The sequence below is a fragment of the Crotalus tigris genome, unplaced genomic scaffold (genome assembly GCF_016545835.1).
Source record: "Crotalus tigris isolate CLP2741 ecotype Arizona unplaced genomic scaffold, ASM1654583v1 scf7180000020183.615534, whole genome shotgun sequence".
Taxonomy (NCBI): domain Eukaryota; kingdom Metazoa; phylum Chordata; class Lepidosauria; order Squamata; family Viperidae; genus Crotalus; species Crotalus tigris.
In genome coordinates, this window is record NW_024097896.1 from 205,898 (window position 1) to 225,726 (window position 19,829).

At 33.8% G+C, this 19,829-nt stretch overlaps 1 protein-coding gene across 4 annotated transcripts in view; it reads right to left on the minus strand.

The window, feature by feature from the left end:
* Positions 1-19,829, minus strand: part of RAD18 (RAD18 E3 ubiquitin protein ligase) — a 133,620-nt gene that overhangs the window by 102,898 nt on the left and 10,893 nt on the right. For all 4 annotated transcript variants that reach the window (XR_005559454.1, XM_039365760.1, XM_039365762.1 and 1 more), the window contains exons 4-6: positions 15,059-15,129; positions 4,368-4,705; positions 244-343 (exon numbers count right to left, since the gene is read on the minus strand). Coding sequence is in view for 3 of the 4 variants with exons in the window: in XM_039365760.1 (XP_039221694.1) it covers positions 244-343; positions 4,368-4,705; positions 15,059-15,129 (509 nt within the window). In the remaining variant the exon portion in view is untranslated. The remainder of the gene's footprint in view (positions 1-243; positions 344-4,367; positions 4,706-15,058; positions 15,130-19,829) is intronic.

Consider the following 19,829-nt stretch of genomic DNA (forward strand, 5'->3'; position numbering starts at 1 on the left):
GGTTCTGCCAAAATGGTGCAAACCGGTTGAATCCCACCCCTGGACCAAAGGTTTTGTCTTCCAAGTTTTCAGAGTAGTGCTGGAGCCCATCTTCGGGGAACTTCTAATATTGTTTTTATACCAGAAAACATTATTCAAAGACGGTTAAATAAAACAAGAAAAACTGACCCAATTTGGTACTGTTTTCTTGCTAAATTAAGTACGGATAGCATTCATTATAACTCATACACTCAAGAACCTTACCTTCGGAGACTGTCTTTCTTCTCGTCTCTTGCCAGGCAACTATCCAGGTGGTTATTTATATGTAGTTCTTGAACAGGAACCCCACAGACAGGACACTCCACTGAAACATTTAAACATGGCCATATTAGATTGTAAATTAAATCAAAAGAACTTTCTTTGGGGGGAAGGGGGATGCTTGCTGTTGCACAGTGTGCAGACATCTAGGTGGATTCTTCTCAAGCCAGTGCCCTCCAGATGTGGTGACGGTGGAAGTGACAGTCTGACATATCCAGAAGACACTAGGTTTGGAGTGATATAATTTCAAAGTTCACCATCAAATGCCAATGAAGCCAGCATCTTACAAACAAGGTGAGACCCAGTTTTGATGATGAAACAAGTATGAACAGTTTTACCTTCATATTGTTATCATGCATTACTAAAAAGAACAAATAGAGTTCTACCAGCCTGAACAAAGTGAAACCATTTTCTTGATTTTCAGTAAAAAAAAAAAAAAAAAAATAAGACAGAAGTGCTTATTTTGCAGCTGACATGTTTACTATCCCATTCACTTTTTTTTATTATAAAGCAGTAGAAAGTGAAATGCAGATTTTGCTTTCGTGTATAGCTTTACTCTCTGTTTCCACATACTTACACTCATAAGTCAGCAAAATTTCAATGTGAATTCCATCTAAGCAATAACATTGCTAGAGCAAACATGGTATTCCAAATCAAATTAAGTTAGCAAAGATGCTGATGTAAGATAAAAGTATATTAAGCTATCATTGCATTTTATGTCTATGATTCAACTTGCAATGCAGAGTGAAGAAAAATTCAGTTTCCTTTCCATACATAAGTAATCACCAAACTGAAATTTCAATCTTTTAACATGAACAAAAGTAGAATAAAATAAATGTAAACTTTCCATTATAAATAATTTAAAGGATGGCCTCATAATTTCCTATTGCTCTGGAACAAGGAGGCCAGCCAAGTAACAATTTCACTCAAATAGATGTTTATCAATTTTCACAGAGATTATTTTTTTTTTTATTAAAAGTTTTATAAATTTTACAAAAAAGAAAAAAGAATACAAAACAAGAGACAACATATACAAAAAAATAAAACTAAACAATACATATATATAAAAAAAAACAAAAAAAACCCCACCCCTCCCAAACCCCCCCCTCCCTTCCCCCCCCCTGAGCTTCCCAGAGCAGAATATAGGCTTAAAAAGTAAAAATAAAAATTAAATTAAGAACTTTATTTATATATATATATAAAAAGATTATCTATAATATATATAAAAATAAAACTTATGAAAAAACTATATAATATTTTTGTATACCCAATCTAAATTGTATAAATTTTATCCATTTATCCCAAACAGCAAAAAACTTCTCTTGCGTTTGTTGCTTTAAGAAAGCCGAGATCTTTGCCATTTCCGCCAGATAAGCTACTTTAAGAAACCATTCCTGCAATGTAGGCAAGGATTCCTTCTTCCAATATTGTCCTACTAACAGCCTAGCGGCTGTAATCAAATTTAACATCAATACAACCTCCTTTGTATCACAATCTGTAACAATACCTAACAAAAATAATTGCGGAGTAAATTTTACCCTCCTTCTAAAAATTCTCTGGATATTCCACCATACTTTGATCCAAAATGCTTTTATCTCTCTGCATGACCACCAAATATGATAATAGGAAGCCTCCTTATAACCACATCTCCAACATTTGGGTTGCACGTCAGGGTACATATAAGACATTTTTTGTGGATCAAGGTGCCATCTATAAAACATTTTATAAAAAAATTTTCACAGAGATTATTAATACAAAACTAAAGTAGTGTATTGCTTTTTTCCAATGATAGTATTGTTTCTTTTGTTAAAATTCAAAAGAAGATGAAATAAATACAAGCTCACAACTGGGACTTAAAGGTGATGGTCACCCCTACGGAATGTGTTCCTAGAATATTGAAACCAGAATTATAAAGTCATGTAGTCATCGTGGCTAGTCATTGCAGATGTATGGATTTATACAACTCTTTTAAAAATCCAGCTAAATTAATACAGTAGCTATGTGTGTGCATTCAGGTGGTTATTTATGCAACCTCTCTGTGCTCATGCAGTCAGAAGAAAGAAACGTCTTCTTCTTGCCTTACAGTCATTAGACTTTGCACTATGAACAAACTACAAGTTGAAACATGCCAATGTCAAACAGCAGCATGGATAACAAGCCATCCTGATATCAAATAACAACACACGCATCGAGCCACTGAACAATTATATAATTTGTATCAGTCATATCACAATATCTGACTAAAGTATGTCATCATTTGCCCCCTCCCTGAGAAACCCATGTCAAATCAAGTTTATGAAAATACTTTTTTTTACACACAGCTAAATCATAGCATTAAAACCTGTATAATAAAACTGCAATTCATCTAAAGCAGTGTTTATTGAAGTGTGATCCTAAAACCCATGGGGAGGCCCCCCCCCAAATCAAAATTATTTGCCAGCCTATGTTGAAAAATAACACAATATTAAAATCCCATTAAACAATCATGAAAAGAACGAATGGCACCAATTTTAATTTTTAATGTCGGTAAATATTGATAAATATAACCCATACAAGCAAAAGCGCGTTGGGGGTCCTCCGTAACATTTAAAAATGGGAAGAGTTCATGAGAGGAAAAAAGGTTAAGGAGCACTGATCAAAAGTAAAAGGCTTTTTCCTTCTTACCATGCGTCTAAAAAAGAAGGGAAGTCCAGAGAAGCTAAGATTTATCATTATATCTGAGAACATCCCAAAATATCATCCTATGCACACATGGATGCTGCAAGGCGCCACAAAAAATGAACCACTGGCAGAAAAAAAGCAACATTTTTAAAAATGTTATTAAAGTTTATTTTTAATATACTCTTAAATTCTTTATCGTCTGGCAGGTGCACAGCTTCCCACCTATCAATTAGTTTTGATAAAGTTCATCTTCATTGTGGGGGAAAAAATCAAATATCACCTAATATATGCTTGGCTTCTGCAAAAGTGTTTTCTATATGGCTATATTCTGCTATATAGATAGGTAGGTCATAGATAGAAGAAATTTTGAAAACACTGAAACATTTCATCTTCTATTTTTATATCAATAAAATGCTAAAAATCATTTTTATCTTATTTGTATGTTTTATACTTAATTAAAACTAATTTCCATAAAATCACAGTACTAGACTGGTCCTATGTCAAATTATGTTGGTCATATGTTTTTTTTCTGGCCATGGGAGGGGGGGGAATAGCTTTATGCATTTTAACTGATAGTATTGCTGATGCATTTTTAATGTTTTACCTTGGAAGATTAGATTAGGGACAGACTATCATGAAGAAAATCTATTTGGTCATTGGGAATTGTCAACTTGATGGCACATCAATTAATCAATGTGTAATGTTTTAATTACTTTTGGTTTGTTTTTATTACTTATCCCACAGTAAGTATTCTGAAGTCCTTTCATCTAACTAGTCAGAAGTAAAATAAATAAGCAAACAGATTTCATTTATAGTTGGCATATTTACTTTAAATATGGAAGAAATCTAGAGAAAAGTGAGTACCAAGATTCTTCTAGTTTCTTAACCTTGTGAACTTTAGGATGTGCGGACTTTGATTCCCAGAATTCCCTATCCAGCATTCTAAAGTGGCTTAGAAATTCTGGGAGTTGAAGTCCAACACATCTTAAAAGTTTCCAAGGTTGAGAAACACTGCTCAAGTATTTCATCCATCCCCTGAAGAGAAGCTTATTATATGTAGCAGTAAACACATAAGCTAACACAAAAATATCCACAGTTAACATCAGTGTAGAAGAAACAGTATGAAAAAATAAAATGGTACATTAATATAAAGCCACTTGATGAAAAGCATCCACGAAAGAGACCTAAAACAAGATAGATCGATGACATCAGCAAGTATTGCAAAAGAAAGCTCAGGACCATATTGGTTGGAAACATGGAGAACAGGCCTTCATCCTGCAGTGGGCAGACAATGGCTAAAATGATGATTAATACAAAGATGAAAATAAGAGGAACCAAATATGTGACATAAATAGCAAAGTGTAGAAAAACAAAGGTACTATTTTGATGTATACAGCAAGATGCCTTACCTTTTGTAACAAATCTTGTTGTAGATGTGGAAGGCATTTCACAATTTCTGATGCTTCCAGTAGGAGCTATATTTGCTATTTCTTTATCACCTGACTCATAACTTTCTTCTGAGCTACAGGGCTTCTCCTCTTGCTTTATTTTACTATTTTTGTCTTTGTCAGATGATACTAAATGTCTGTTTTCATTGACTGGAAAGATATCTGCACATTGCTTTTTCTGTTTTAAAAACAATCCATCTGGAAAGTTCAAAATGTGGCCTTGGAGAGGAGCTTTCTTAGGTAACAGAATTGGAGAAGATATAGATGGAGAATCCAAAACTGCCTGGAACAGCCGCTGTCTAGGAACAAAATACAGAGCTAGATCAATTTACAAAACCATTATGCCTTTTCTTTCTCAGGATTCTTTTCAATATTTCAAAAGGAACAATAGCTAAAACCCAAGCATAATGCCTTCTGGCTGAAGTCCTGCTGAAGATTAAGTAAAAGGATGATAATTAATGTAAGCATCCACAATCAACTGAATACTTATCCCCTTATTTGTAACTAGCATTGGGAGTTGAGATACAAAACCCTTAAACTGCCCACTACTTATTTATATAAAGAAAAGGAAAACTCATCAGTTATCCAAGAATTCTGTAACATTTTTAGAAGAGAGAGTTTGGCTACTCTAAATTCAGATCACTTGAAAGAGTCATTGAAACTAGAAAAATGTGGGGTGAGTGGGAGAGAAAAAAATTAAATACAGCTGAGTGCCATAGCAGTTTTTTTCACAATCAACAATTTTAGTACAGTATTCTGATACTAATAAAGTGTACTTTTAATTCCAGAATTTCTATCACAGAATACACTTTATTTTCTTCTACAGACAGTAACTCAATTACTGTCCTTCTTTTTAATGCATTTCTCCAAAATATATTTCAAACAATAGATACTGATCAGTTAATTTAGTATATTTTCAAAGCAATTAACACAACACATCAGTTATTGGCTGAATATCTACAACTTTGTTTTCTGTTACGCATTTTTCCTATGCATATCCCAGTACATATAATTAACCACAGTCCTCTAATTATGGTAGTTCTCTAAAATCAAGAAATAATTACCATAATATAAAAAGTCAATTTTGTTTGAGGAGGATAGAAAAAGTTTGTATCTACATTCTGTATAATTTATGAACAGATGTAAAGAACTTACAGAACACACAAGGGCAGAGAAACACAAAATCCTTAGAGGAAAATTTGCATATATTTTAGGATGCAAATAGCCTCTGGCCTATGTATTTAACACTTAATATTAAACATCTCTTATGAAAGATTTGGGCCACAAAATTCCTCCTAGGGTGGTATGTTACATATTAATTTGAAGACTGCTACAATTAGTATTATTGAAAGTTGGTTACAAATGCAAATGATAACAAATTCAGAACATTTGGATATAAAATGAAAGCAACATTAAAAATAATTGAATTCTATATAATTTCCACTCCCCAAATCTAAAAACTTTTATGAAGCCATTATCAATGCTCATTCAGACATAATGCAGTAATTCATAGCAAAATGCTCAACCCAAGTATTAGTGGCATAATAAAAATACTTTTTGCAAAAATACAAGAACTATTACTGAACTTTAAAAGTTAATAAGTCATACAGTAATACTGAGTGTTGCCTATTTACAATAAGCTAACTGGTGACATCTAGTGGACACATACTAGGTGCAGTTAATTACACTTCATAATAAACCCCAAAAGTAAAAAAAGTTAAGCCACAGAAGTAATGATGGCGAATGCAATGTTATCTGACATATTCAATTGATCAAATTAAATGAAAAAATTAAAAATAATACATATCTTTTATGACATTTACCAGAGCAGATGTCAAAATCTTTAAAGATACATAGCAAGCACTCCCATCTTTCATCTTTTTCTCTTCAGACAGGAGGCTGAAAAGCTCACAAGGTTATGGATCCATAAATAAGCAATGAAAATGTTCCATGGAACCAAAACATCATTTTTCCTCATGAAAATATTGCAACTTCAGAAAAACCAATTACAAACTTAAATCCATTTTTTAAAACAAAACTCTTGACTACCAATGGGCCAATTCAGTTATGCCCAGAAGAGCATGGCACCTTCTCAGAATGCAAAGATGTGAACGGTCCAAAGACTTGTCTAAACTGTACTATTTATGCTAGAATTTAGCCAAGGACACTCTATTGGACAGCTACTGATTTGGTTCTTCTCCAAGTCAAAAATATAGAGATTATCTGACCTCCCTGATGTGTAAGATTTATACATATCCATTAAAGAAATAAAAAGGTGAAAGATTATAATCCAATATCAAATTGGATAAGAGCAGCACTACTTGACCTTAGCAATATTAGACAAAGCTTTAGATGATAAAATAAAAGTTCCAATAAATCATCTGTCACTCAGACAACTTAGAACAAAGTACCAACTAAAATATTAATGTTGTGGGATTTAAAACATTATTTTCTAAATTATCATTGATTCTCAGGAAATAGAAGCATTCGGATTTAAACACAATTTTGTCACATTTAAAGCAAGCTTCCTATATACCTTCTAAATATAAGCACAATTAAACAAATATATAAAACATAAATAGTTCAAAAGGATGAGAAGAAAACTACTAATGGATAAATGCAGTAATATAATGCCTTTAGAAAGTTAACCATTTATAACTGCATGAATTATGAAATATTGTTAATATATTAATGCCAAGTCAGTATATGCATACTTGTGTCTCTTCATCTATTCATCTATAATTTATATTATATTGAGCCTTCCAGAAACTCTAGGCGGTTTACAAAAATTCTTCGTAAATATTAGAAATCTGAGTTATAAACAAACTTCTAATGATCATGCAGAAGCCCTCATTGCTGTTTGAACAAAAAATATATTATTATACAGTGATGACTAACTGCCTAATGGCCTTTGGAAAAATGCTATTAAAGAAGCAGAAAACTTCATCTCTGAGTGGAGGTCATTTCGAAATACCAAGGATATTCAATAATAATAATAATAATAATAATAGACCTCTTAGTGATAATTAATACAGAATGGTTAAATTTTGGTTGGAAGAAGTCATGTAATGCAGGGGTCCCCAACCCCCGAGCTGTGGACCAGTACCAGGCTGCGGCATGCCAGCAACTGGTCCGCACAAACAAGCAAACCCCCATCTGCGGGATGCAGGCAACCCACAAAACCACGCCCCCTCCAATCCTTGGAAAAACCTTTCTCCATGGAACCGGTCCCTGGTGCCCAAAAGGTTGGGAACTTCTGATGTAGGGCTTTAGAAGACACCACCAGCACTTTGAACCAGTGAACTATTGAACACTATCAATAGCTGGTGTATGGCCTGCCACTAAGTGTTATGCATTTGTGGTTAATATCTGTTGTGGGTTTTGATTCTAAGAGTAATATCTGTGAGTGACGAGCTAGACTGGGTAAAGATAGCTACTGATTTGGACAGCAAAAAAAAGTTAAAATGTGACCCTTGGGAGAATGCCAAGCCTATATCACATCCCAATTAAGTAGAGGTGAGCGACTGAGAATCCCAGAGGATTCAAAGATTTAAAACAACATACCAGAACTATTTGGTAGTAATTTGCTACATAATTATAAATTTGGCTCAACTATGTAATCCAAGATTCTACTTAACACTGAGAGATGGGGAAACAGTTTTGTTTGTACTTCTTTCACATCATACATTTTAAATACCACTATTACTTGCAGTCTTGCCATTTACTACAACTATCCAAATCATGACAACTTTTTCTTGATATAAATTTCCTCCAATACATTGATCATGAGCTTGCTTTGAGCTGCATCATTTTTAATTTTACCGTGGGCAAAATGCACATAGTATTCTACGTCCTATGTAATAAATGTCAATATTCATTGTGAGCATAATTAGGATAATTGTGTTCACAATGAATGTTGACAATTTTATTTTCAGTTCTTTTCTAAATCTTTCCCATCGTAGAAGTGATTATTTTTATAGCAGCTGAACAATGAGTTGTTTTCCACAAACTATCTACTGTAAGTTCAATACTCTTTTCCTAGTCAATCATTACTACCAGCCAGGTTCTATAAATGTACATTGTTAATTTATTTGGCCAGGATACAATTTACCCTTCTGTTCTTTTTAGTGTTCACTTCCTAGCTCTGGTATTCTTTTTCAAGTCTATCCTTTTTGTTTAACTATCTATTTATTAATGAATTAAAAACTTTTAAAACAAAAAAGATAGGCTTATAAAAGAATGACAAACCAAGGAAGATAACTGAAAATTTGAATTTAGGGACAAGCATCTACCCCACGTTTTCTTCATTACAGACAGATGCACATAATTCATTTGGCTCCCATTAATTCCATTGTTTAATTTTTGCTACGTGGTTTGTGCAAAAATATGCATTAAAAACATTTTAATTTTGGTATTAAACTAATTCTGTATTTCAAAATAGAGACCAACATTTTTTAGTAGAAAAGGCAAATGAGCAAATAAATAGCCTCATCCATTACAAGCCCTTATTTTACTAACTGGTTTCCTGCTCAGTCTATATTTAAAGAAATTCTTAAACACTAATGTTATAGCTCTTAGCCTTTTATTTCTTATTTGCATTCAATATTGTACTTTGGCCACCTAATGAGAAGGAAGGATTCACTGGAGAAGAGCCTAATGCTGGGAAAGATTGAGGGCAATAGAAGAAGGGGACGACAGAGAATGAGATGGCTGGATGGAGTCACTGAAAAAGTAGGTGTGAATTTAAATGGACTCCAGAAGATGGTAGAGGACAGGAAGACCTGGAGGAACGTTGTCCATGGGGTCGCGATGGGTCGGACATGACTTCGCAATTAACAACAACAAATAGCTCTTGTGTAGCTTTGTTTTGTTTTGCTTTTTTGTATTCATGCAGATAACATGTTCATTTTCTGTGATAACCAGTCAGCTGAATACTCCATCCAAAGGAAAGAAAACATAACAGGCTCACTTTTAATCTGCAGTTTCCCTCCCTCATCTACTAATGTCAATCTCAATGCTATATGGGAATAGTACCTCTTCCAAATTAACCAAAGAGGTAAATTAGGGAATTGTTTGGTTACTATGATTGTTGTGTTAGGCTTCACAGAAAAAAATAGGAATGTACTAGTGCAAAATACCAGTCAATTGCCACTGTATTTTGGACATGTCCACCACTGGCATACAGCCAATATCTCAGCTCTCAAGCTAAAAATGGCTTTCTATTTCCTTGTTTTAACAGTTTTTTAGAAGTCACATTATACTCACGCTGTGACATTTGGTTTATTTGGGTTTATCCTTCTGATTTGCAATATTAAAGCTAGATGAACTTTTAACATTGTAGGGTAATGTGACCTTTAATCACTTATTCTGGAAAACAAACATTTGTTTTCTTACTTAAACTTCCTTTTACCACATCTCTCTGAATTAAGATATAATTATGTTGGCTTTCCCTAGCAATTTCCCGTTTACATGTAAATAAAAATTGCTAACACCATGTCACCATTTTCAGTTGGTCCAGCAGCATGTGTATCTTATATTCTGCCTAAACCCATAACCAATTTTTTAAGTTCCATATTTTTGGTATCTAAAAGTTTAACACTTAACTCGGAGGGCATTTTTCTACTATGTGAATAGTTAAGGTCACTTTAATTAATGACTCTAATATTTATTTTGGAAGTCGCTATATTTTAGCTTGGTAATCATCTTTCAATAATTGCCCCAAAGGAATTTGATTTCTGGTTATTTGAAGTCGTTGTTGAAGTACAAACATTATTATCCCAAAGTCCCCTTCCCTCTCCATCATTTGGTCATGTAAAGATGACCATATACCATAGTACCAGTTTTTACATTCCTCTATGTTTCCATCACATGGTAGATATTCAGATAAACAAATAGAAGCTTCTTCAAGAACCACTATCCCATTTTGGTCTAAGATGTTTCCAAAATTAAAACATAAATATAAATACAGTGCTTTTTCCAGATCATTTTTTTTTAGAAGCTTCATTTTCTCTCAGAAACTTTTGAGTTCCTTGAAAGAATATGATAGATTACTATTTATTCATAGTTTATTTTTAGTGCATCCTATCCCATCTTGAGCAATGGGAAACATTTTCATCCGCTCATTGAATATATTTCTGTCCAAAGTAAAAACTGTTTTGGGTTCAATCTCTGTTTGATTCAAGTGCAGACTGTATTTTTCATCTATTCAGATTGTCCCCACATGTTCCTCAGTGCCTAACAAATCTTTCCACCCATATTTTTATTATCTTTTCTACAAACTCATGTTTTACTATTTTTTTATTTTTATTATATTATTATATTTACTATTATTTTCATCTTTCCTATTACCTATCCTTATCTTCTTACGACTATAACTTTGTTGCTTATATCTTACGTTGCTTTTATCTTGTTTTATTTAGTATCCTAGTAAGATTTATGTTGTTTGCTTAGTTAGTATCCTATGACTATCACTAAGTGTTGCATATTATGATTTATGATGAATAGGTTGTATCTTATGATTTATGATGAATGTATTTTTGTGTTTGATTATGATCATGATTTATCACTATTGCTTGTATGTACCGGAGACAAATTCCTTGTGTGTCCAACCACACTTGGCCAATAAAGAATTCTATTCTATTCTTCTACTTCTACTTCTACTTGTATTCTACCTCCAACCCATCCACATATCTTGGTTTTCAAATATCTCATGACTACATGAGCATTAAGATGGTTTGGGAACAGATATCCATCATAACCATTCACTCTAATTCTACATTATTTATAGGACTCTCTAATTTGTACATTTCAGCTACAACCTTTCTCTAATGTTAAAGTAATTTGATATTCTTTTCATATACCAATCGAAAAGAAGGCACATATAAAAATTTACAGAACCCGAGAGTAAGGAAAATCCAGGAAGAAAAAACTTCTCCAGTACAAGTTGCAACATAGGTTTCTCTAGAACAGATCCAAAGAATCCAAAGTAAAGCAGAAAACTGATAAACCATGAAAGGGAGATATAAAAAGCAAGGTAAAGATTAAATTTGAGGATGCCTCCCAATTCATCTAATTGACAAATGAATTACAGAGTCATAACACCCTCTTCTGGTCAAGAGGCAACAGAGCACATTGTTTGTGACAGCTCTGGTAGCACAGAAAAGAGATGACATTTTTAAGCTGACTTTAATTTATATATGCCCTTGAAGGTCCAGGTTTCTTTTTTCTTAAAAAAAAAGAAAAAAAGAAAGAAAGAAAGATAAGAAAATGCTGAGCCATTATATTTTTTTTTTAATTATAAGCAACCCAGAGTCATTGAATGAGATGGACCGCTATAGAAACTGAATAAAGAGAAAGAAGTCACATGGATTTTATTCTGCTAGTCATTGCCATCTATAGAAAGCAGCGCTCATTTCCTTTTCAAGGCCATTGAACTAGCGCTGGTACCTATTTATCTACTCTCATTTGCATGTTTTTGAACTGCTAGGTTGGCAGCTGGGTTGAGGACGAGAGCTTACCCTGTCGTCTGGGGCTCAGGGCTCGAACCTGGACTGCCGGCTTTCCAGCCAACAAGTTTAGTGTCTTAATCACTAAGCCACCGCTCAGTCAGTTTCAAAGGACCAAAACTAACTACAAAAAGTATCCAGGACGAAAACCCAAGACAGGATCTCCACATCATTTAGTTAGAATGAAAATCATACTGAAATTTAAAAAAAAAAGTTTTAACTCAATTCTAATTATAGTAATATGCCATACATACAGTATTTCTGGGAGAATTCTATTTTGTATCATGCAAAAAGCTTAAAAAATAATAGTCCTATCTGCAATAACAACTTGTTTTATATAGGCAGATTTCCCTAAGTATGTACTATGCATGTATGTATATATGTATGTATTTATTTTATGCAATTTATTTGCTGCCCATCTCGCCGCAATGCGAACCTAGGCAGTTTACCACGTTAAAGGTGATAAAATTGTTAATAATATAGAATACAAAAGTATAATTAAAATAAAATATAAAATAATTATAATTATTCATGCCATTCCAAATCCAAGTAAATGAGCTAGATTTTTTTTGTTCTTTGACACCCTTTTCAGCACTAAAATAGTAAACATTTTAAAACAAAAAAACAAAAACAAGCAAGGCTAATGCTTCGTAAACACCAGTCACACTTTTCTGAAATGAACATTGTTTAGTATAGGTCAACTTTCTTTAAAACTAACTACAAAGGGGCAAAACGAATCATGGGAAATTCCTAATTTTATGATTCACTAATTTTCCCTATTCTTCTTCCACTAAACACACTTTTTGAGAAAACGACATTGCAACTTGTCATGCCAAAACTCAGTCTTCATAATTATAGATAAGAGAAATCCCCAAGGAGGATATAAGAAGAAGTATGGTTTCATTGTTGTCAGAGTCCAAATCCGATACCTAGAAGTTGGAGGCTGTTATCTCAAAATGAAAAAAAAAAATGCTTCAAAATATTGAGGTCTTAAGAAAAGAATACCCAAATATTACAAGTTCTTTAGTGTTTGTATAAAAATATGCATTTTTCTAAGTCACATGAAATTTTTAATAAAACTGATTCAAAGTAGATCCCAGCATTTGCAAAGGAGAAACAGATCTGAGAAAGTAACCTCAATTGTAATTGCTTTGGGAACATGAAATATACTGTAATTCAATAGTCCTATCTTGAAAAAATGTATGGGTTTATTATTATATGTAATAAGCCACTTCTCAGATCATCAACCTTTGAAATAATGTATTTATTGTCAGAACTATAAAGTATGAAGATTTATTGTAACACTTTGAACAGATATACGTTTGAAATGCAAATTGTTAGATTAACAATTCAATAGAGATTTTCGACCCTTGAAACAGATCCCTGAAGATTGCTGGCATAATCTGGAACAAACTAGGTCTCATTCTACAACTTTGCCTTCATTTTTAAAGTACAATTTATTCTACACAGAAAGGTTAAAAGTCTACTGGCACTGTTGGGATAGCCAATTCTGAGTCCTCTAGTGAAGAAATTATATTTTGGGGATCCAAAATACAAACCAATCAATAGTAACACAGTTTAGCTGACAGGAAATGTTCCATTTTTTGTTAAAAAAAATCTATTCTTGCTTATAAACTATTCATACAGAACAGTCACTGCCCATACAAAAGCTTTTTTCTGCTACCAACTTAATCTCAATCATTTCTCAACAAGTAATCTCAATCATTTCTCAACAAGCACATCATGTCAAATAATTAAATGAAAGTCTCATTCAGACTGAATTCAACTGTTGGATACTTCATACTCATGTCCATGTAGTTTTCTAAACAAAATTATAGAAGTAGCTTACCACTGCATTCTTTTGGGATGTTTGTTAGATCTCCAAATTGGACCAACAACCTTGGAATTCCCAGAGGGTCCTCTATCTAAGTTCTAGCCAAGACTGACCCTACTTAATTTCCAAGATAATCCAAAATCTATTAGATACAGATATGAAAAAGTAAGTGCTATGGACAGTATATTGATCTCTATGAAGGATGCTTCCTTCTTGGGAAAGCCAGATTTTTAAGTTACAGTACCAATAACTTAAATTGTTTTTATATTATTTAAAACTATATGTTTCTAAGATTGTCAGTCATCTTGCATAATTTACGTTCAGAAAGGTAGAACCTAAGTCAAAAGAAAACCAAACATCTGAAAGTGACATTTGTCTGTTATAAAGACTATTCTTATCTCCTGTTAGGCAATTATATTCACCTTCATAAGATGACTGACTGTAGGGGGAATAGCTTCCATGAATAAAAGAAAGGAGGCAGGCAATTATTTGCAAAACTCTGTCCTCCAGTCATACCTACTTCATATCAAATGCCACTATGTTCCAACCATATTGCTCTGATCTGGATGAGTGGAGAGGAATATGAAGAAGAAAATGAGATTTCCGTTCACAGAATGCAAGATTGGACAGACTTGTTAGATACAATTCCATTAATTCTTCTTAACTTAGCTTTCAAGGATGCCGCAATGTTTTAATATAAAACAAATAGCTCACCAGAATATCACTAGCTAATAGTTATCACAATATTGCCAGATATATAAATCCTGCAGCCTTTCTCAGGAAAAGGGAGAATTTGAAGTTTTGAGAGTTGATGAATGATATTCATAATTTTCAACTTTCAATAACATTATTATTACAAATTAAATTTACATCACATCTTTCCTCTATGGAATCTCTTAGCTATGTTACTCGTCCACCTATTCTGATAGTACAAATTGTAATATTTTAATACAGAAAACTAAACCTAGGACAGGGCTCATAATAAACATTTCATCATGTTTTACTATATCATACTACAATTTTACTCTACTCTGCAATTCTCTTTTCCTTCCCTTTATCTAGAAATAGTTTCCTACCTGTAACAGCATTGAATTGCAACCAGTCAATTTGATATGTGACAGTGTTTTGTGTGTCCATATTTACATCTCCATATGGATAAAATACTGCATATATTACCTGCATATACTATTTCTCACACATAATCTGATACTGCATAAAAATTTAGATAAATATATATAGCTGAGTATTAGTCCATGATTTCGGGTTGAATCACGCATGAGTCTCACTCTAAAATTTGCAAAATTATTCAGTACCTTGCAGAAATAAAGTTCTGTACCAGCTCATCTAATATCCGGTTATTTTTCAAATCAGGTCCTGTGGCTACCTGTAAAACAACAGAAATGTTCAAGATGGCATTTATTCAATTGGCTATAACTAGTCTCTTAAATTCTCTGTACATTAATTCCTACATATAAAGATATAAACAGGAGATCTTACATATATTTGTTGAAAATGCTTAAACTGAAAAAAATGAAAAATGTCTATAGAGTTTAATTTATAATTAAGGTTTTTTGCATACATTTATTTTTTTATGCAAGTGATAATCATTTTCCTTGAAGTTTTAGTTGCCTTGTATAAAGCCAAACCTCTATTGTTCTTTAAAAAAAAATCACAATACCTGATATTGAAAATATAAAGATAGAAACAAAGTTACTTGCTCCAGACATGTACACAAAGCAATTTTCAAAACAAGCAGGGGAAGTGAAGAGAGATTGAGAGCAGAATATAGAGACTTCCAACTTCCCAGAAGAGTTTACAGCCAAATTCATCCATTTAGACATAGAGCTTGAAAAGAAGACATATCTTTCCAGGGCTTATTAAAACCTTTCATACAGACTATTGTTTTAAGTGCTGCATTAAAACCTAGCAATTTAGAAGCAATAACTAATCCAAAATAGTTGAATGCAACAAGAGTTTTTTTTTCATTTAGTCTTTTTTAGGAATATAGTTTTCATTCTACACATATAATAGATCTATTCTTTTCTTCTGAATCATTATGTCATATCTGTTATATGGTTCCTAAACATGAAACTGTATTCTAGAGAACATAAATGTTTATTAACAAATTTGATTTTACAAAACATTGAAACAATCATTACAGAGAAACCCTAAGTATTCATAGGCCACAAAAATAAACAAAATACCTACTTTCCTTAACATGGGAAGCCTCTATATCTTTGGATTCCCAAATTCCAGGAATGGTTATGCTGCTCAGAGAAATTTGGAAACTGAAGTCCACATATCTAGAGAAACAATCTAGATACAGGTTGAGAAAGGGTGATTCGGAGCTAAAGCTAATTATTTGAAATTTAGACAGGAAGCCACATAAGCAGATTGGAAATTGGAAAATGACTCCCGAACTGCCTACTCCCAATGCCTTGGTAAGGCCACACTTGGAATACTGCATCCAGTTTTGGTCACCACAATGTAAAAAAGATGTTGAGACTCTAGAAAGAGTACAGAGAAGAGCAACAAAGATGATTAGGGGACTGGAGGCTAAAATATATAAGGAACAGCTGCTGGAATTGGGTATGTCTAGTTTAATGAAGAGAAGGACGAGGGGTGACATGATAGCAGTGTTCCAATATCTCAGAGGTTGCACAAAGAAGAGGGAGTCAAGCTATTTTCCAAGGCACCTGAAGGCAGGACAAGAAGCAACAGATGGAAATTAATCAAGGAGAGAAGCAACCTAGAACTAAGGAGAAACTTCCTGACAGTTAGAACAATTAACCAATGGAACAACCTGCCTCCAGAAGCGGTGAATGTTCCAACACTGGAAGTTTTTAAGAAGAGACTGGACAGCCATTTGTTTGAAATGGTACAGGATTTTCTGGCTGAGCAGGGGGTTGGACTAGATGACTTCCAAGGACCCTTCCAACTTTATTATGACGGATCATCGCACAGTCAGCCAGATGTTCAGACGGGATTTAGCATTTTGTCTACCTATCGAGTCCTTATCCAGGACCTGGGATAGGCAGATGTGGATGTTTGATGGTATTACAGATATCGTCGCAGGATGGAAACAGTTCCTAGTAAGGCCGCCTTTTGCAATTGACTAATAGCAAATTTTGTCAATGCCAGTAGTGTTCAAGTGGTGCTCCAGTTGTTTTGGGATTGCACTCAAGGCACCTATTACTATTGGTACTACTCTTGCTTGCTTTTGCCACAGTCTTTCTATTTCTATTTGTAGGTCTTTGTATTTTGTTATCTTCTCCAGTTCTTTCTCTTCTATTCTGCTGTCTCCAGGCACTGCCATGTCCACTGTCCAGACTTTTTTGTCTTTCTTATTGACAATTGTTAAGTCCGGGGTGTTATGTTGCAGGTGCATGTCTGTTTGAATTCTGAAGTCCCAGAGCAGTTTTATTTTATCATTTTCTATGACTTTCTCTATTTTATGATCCCACCAGTTTTTGCTTATAGGCAAATGATATTTTTTGCAGATCTTTCACTGCACCATTGTTGCTACTTTGTCATGCCGTTTCTTGTAGTCAGTCTGTGCAATCTTCTTGCAACAGCTTACCATGTGGTCCACTGTTTCTTCAGCTTCTTTGCATAGGCGGCACTAACTATCTGTTGCTGTCTTCTCAATTTTGACTTTACATGCATTTGTCCTTAAGGCTTGGTCTTGTGCAGCCAGAATTAGTCCCTCGTTCTCTTTCTTCAATTTTCCTCCTCCTCCTCCTCCTCCTCCTCCTCCTCCTCCTCCTCCTCCTCCTCCTCCTCCTCCTCCTCCTCCTCTTCTTCTTCTTCTTCTTCTTCTTCTCCTTCTTCTTCTTATTATTATTATTATTATTATTATTATTATTATTAGGAAGGAAAGGCTCCATAATTCCTCTGAAGCTGATTAAACCAATATCATTTTCTAATATCTGTAAAATAGAATATGCCTCACATCAAATTTCAAACATTGCATGCAGGACATAGAACCCAAGTCTCAGTAATGTAATCGTATATCACTCTACAACTACAAATAAGTTGACAACAAGCTCTGTTGAACAATTAACAGTTTGCCAAATGTTCAGACTCAATTGGGCATTTTTATCCACCTATCAAGTCATTCTCAAGGACCTGGGGCAGGCAGATGTCATTGTTTAATAATATATAAGATTTTTCCAAGTAAAGCTGTCTTTTGCAACTGACTGATGGTGATTTTGTCAATGTCGATGGTGTTCAAGGGGTGTTCCAGATGTTCTGAGATTACACCAAAGGCACCAAGTCAGTCAATTCTATTTGCAGGTCTTTGTATTTTTTTTTGGGGGGGGGGTCATTTGGTCTTCTTGTGCTTCAGCTTTTCTTTCACTTGTTCTAGCATGCTTGCATCTGAAGTTAGTATGCTGATCGTATTCTCCAACCCAATCTTCCATTTTTTGTGGTATACTGTTGGCTATTTTTTTCTTGTTTGTTGATTTTGCATTCAAGATCTTCAGTTATAACTGCAGCTGTGCAGTTGGTTAGTTTCTTAAGGTAAGCTTGGGCTTATATTTTGACATTACAGTGTTGGTATATTTTAATACTTGTGCCAGCTGTTTCTTTGGAACAAGCCTTAATGCAGGCCACCTTACTCTGTTGCTTTTGTGCTGTTCTAGATGCTCAATCCCTCTAATTTTTTTAGTTAGAGGGCTTCATTCTTTCTGAGAAAATAGAGGAAAAGATGTCTGGTTGGAGAAAGAAAATGCTATGCTAGCTTCCTCTACTGCCGACCACCTGCCCCCAGTTATTTCTGGCAAGGCTTTGATTTCTTTGCTCCGAGTAGACTTTGCAATTCTTCCAGTTCTACTTCAGCAAATATTTTATATTATAAATCAGCTTTGACCAGCTAGACCCTGTTCTGTTATTTCTGATTCTGGATGATGTCCTTTCCAGAATTGGTGCATTTTTAAAAATCTCTTCTTCTCTTTATTTGTAATAAAGGTAAAGTGTCCGACTCTAGGGCATGGTGCTACTCTCCATTTCTTGGCTTATTCAACATGCAGCCTGAGTTTGAAATAGTGTATGCTATTATGTTAATTTTAAAGTGAACACTATATGTAGTGGTATTCAACAATCCTATGTCTCACCAATTTACCTCTGATAATATCCCATTGAAATTAAATTTAAAGAGATGTATGGGATTGTGTTTTCCAAAATACCTTTAGCTCACAAATTTGATGAGAACTATATTTTTAAAACTTAAGTTATAAACCAAATCAATAATATTAAGTTTTGTAAATTTCAGAATCCACTCTTGTGGAAAATATCATGCCTAAATATTATCTGTGATTGGTTTTGGTAAAGCATGATGAAATGCCAATACAATAAATGCATAGGCTGAATAAAGACTGAGAATGTTCTCAGTCTTAATATTGAAACACTGATACTAGATATTAAACAAGTTGCATTACCTTATATTTCTCTATATAATTTACAATTTCCTGGTAATTATACAGCTATTCCTATTCATACCTTGCAATCTAACAAATACTGTGTCAACATTAAATACTCCTGAATGAAAATTATTTTCTGCACCCATTTCAAACAGACTTGTCATTTGGCTTGGCACTAGAACTGCTTCACTCATCCTGTGATATGTCCTTCCCTCCAAGAAAAAAATGGGAAATACACACAATATTGGTTCTCTTGGACTTCACAGCAGCTTTCATTACCATCAACCATGTTTACCTTCTGGAGAGATTGTGCAAGTTATATTGATTAAGACTATATTATTATGACCTTTCTTCATACCAAAAGTTTCTTGAAAGCACTGTTTTCCATGTCATTTTAACATTTACATGAAACCACTAAATCAGGTCAGTCTGATTTTCATCAGTATGCAATTAGCAGTCTAACTCCCTCTTTTTTTCCCCAAACCCAGCAAAGCAGTAAACATGTTTCAAAACATAATTTGTTTACTGTAATAATCCTGGTAAGGGTTAGCAGATCCGCATAAAGAAATTGCTTTTAAATATGTCATTTAACCAACTGGTACACAGTCTTTTTGAGTTTTTTTTCCTTCAAGGGGTGTTTATTGATAATTGATCTATATAA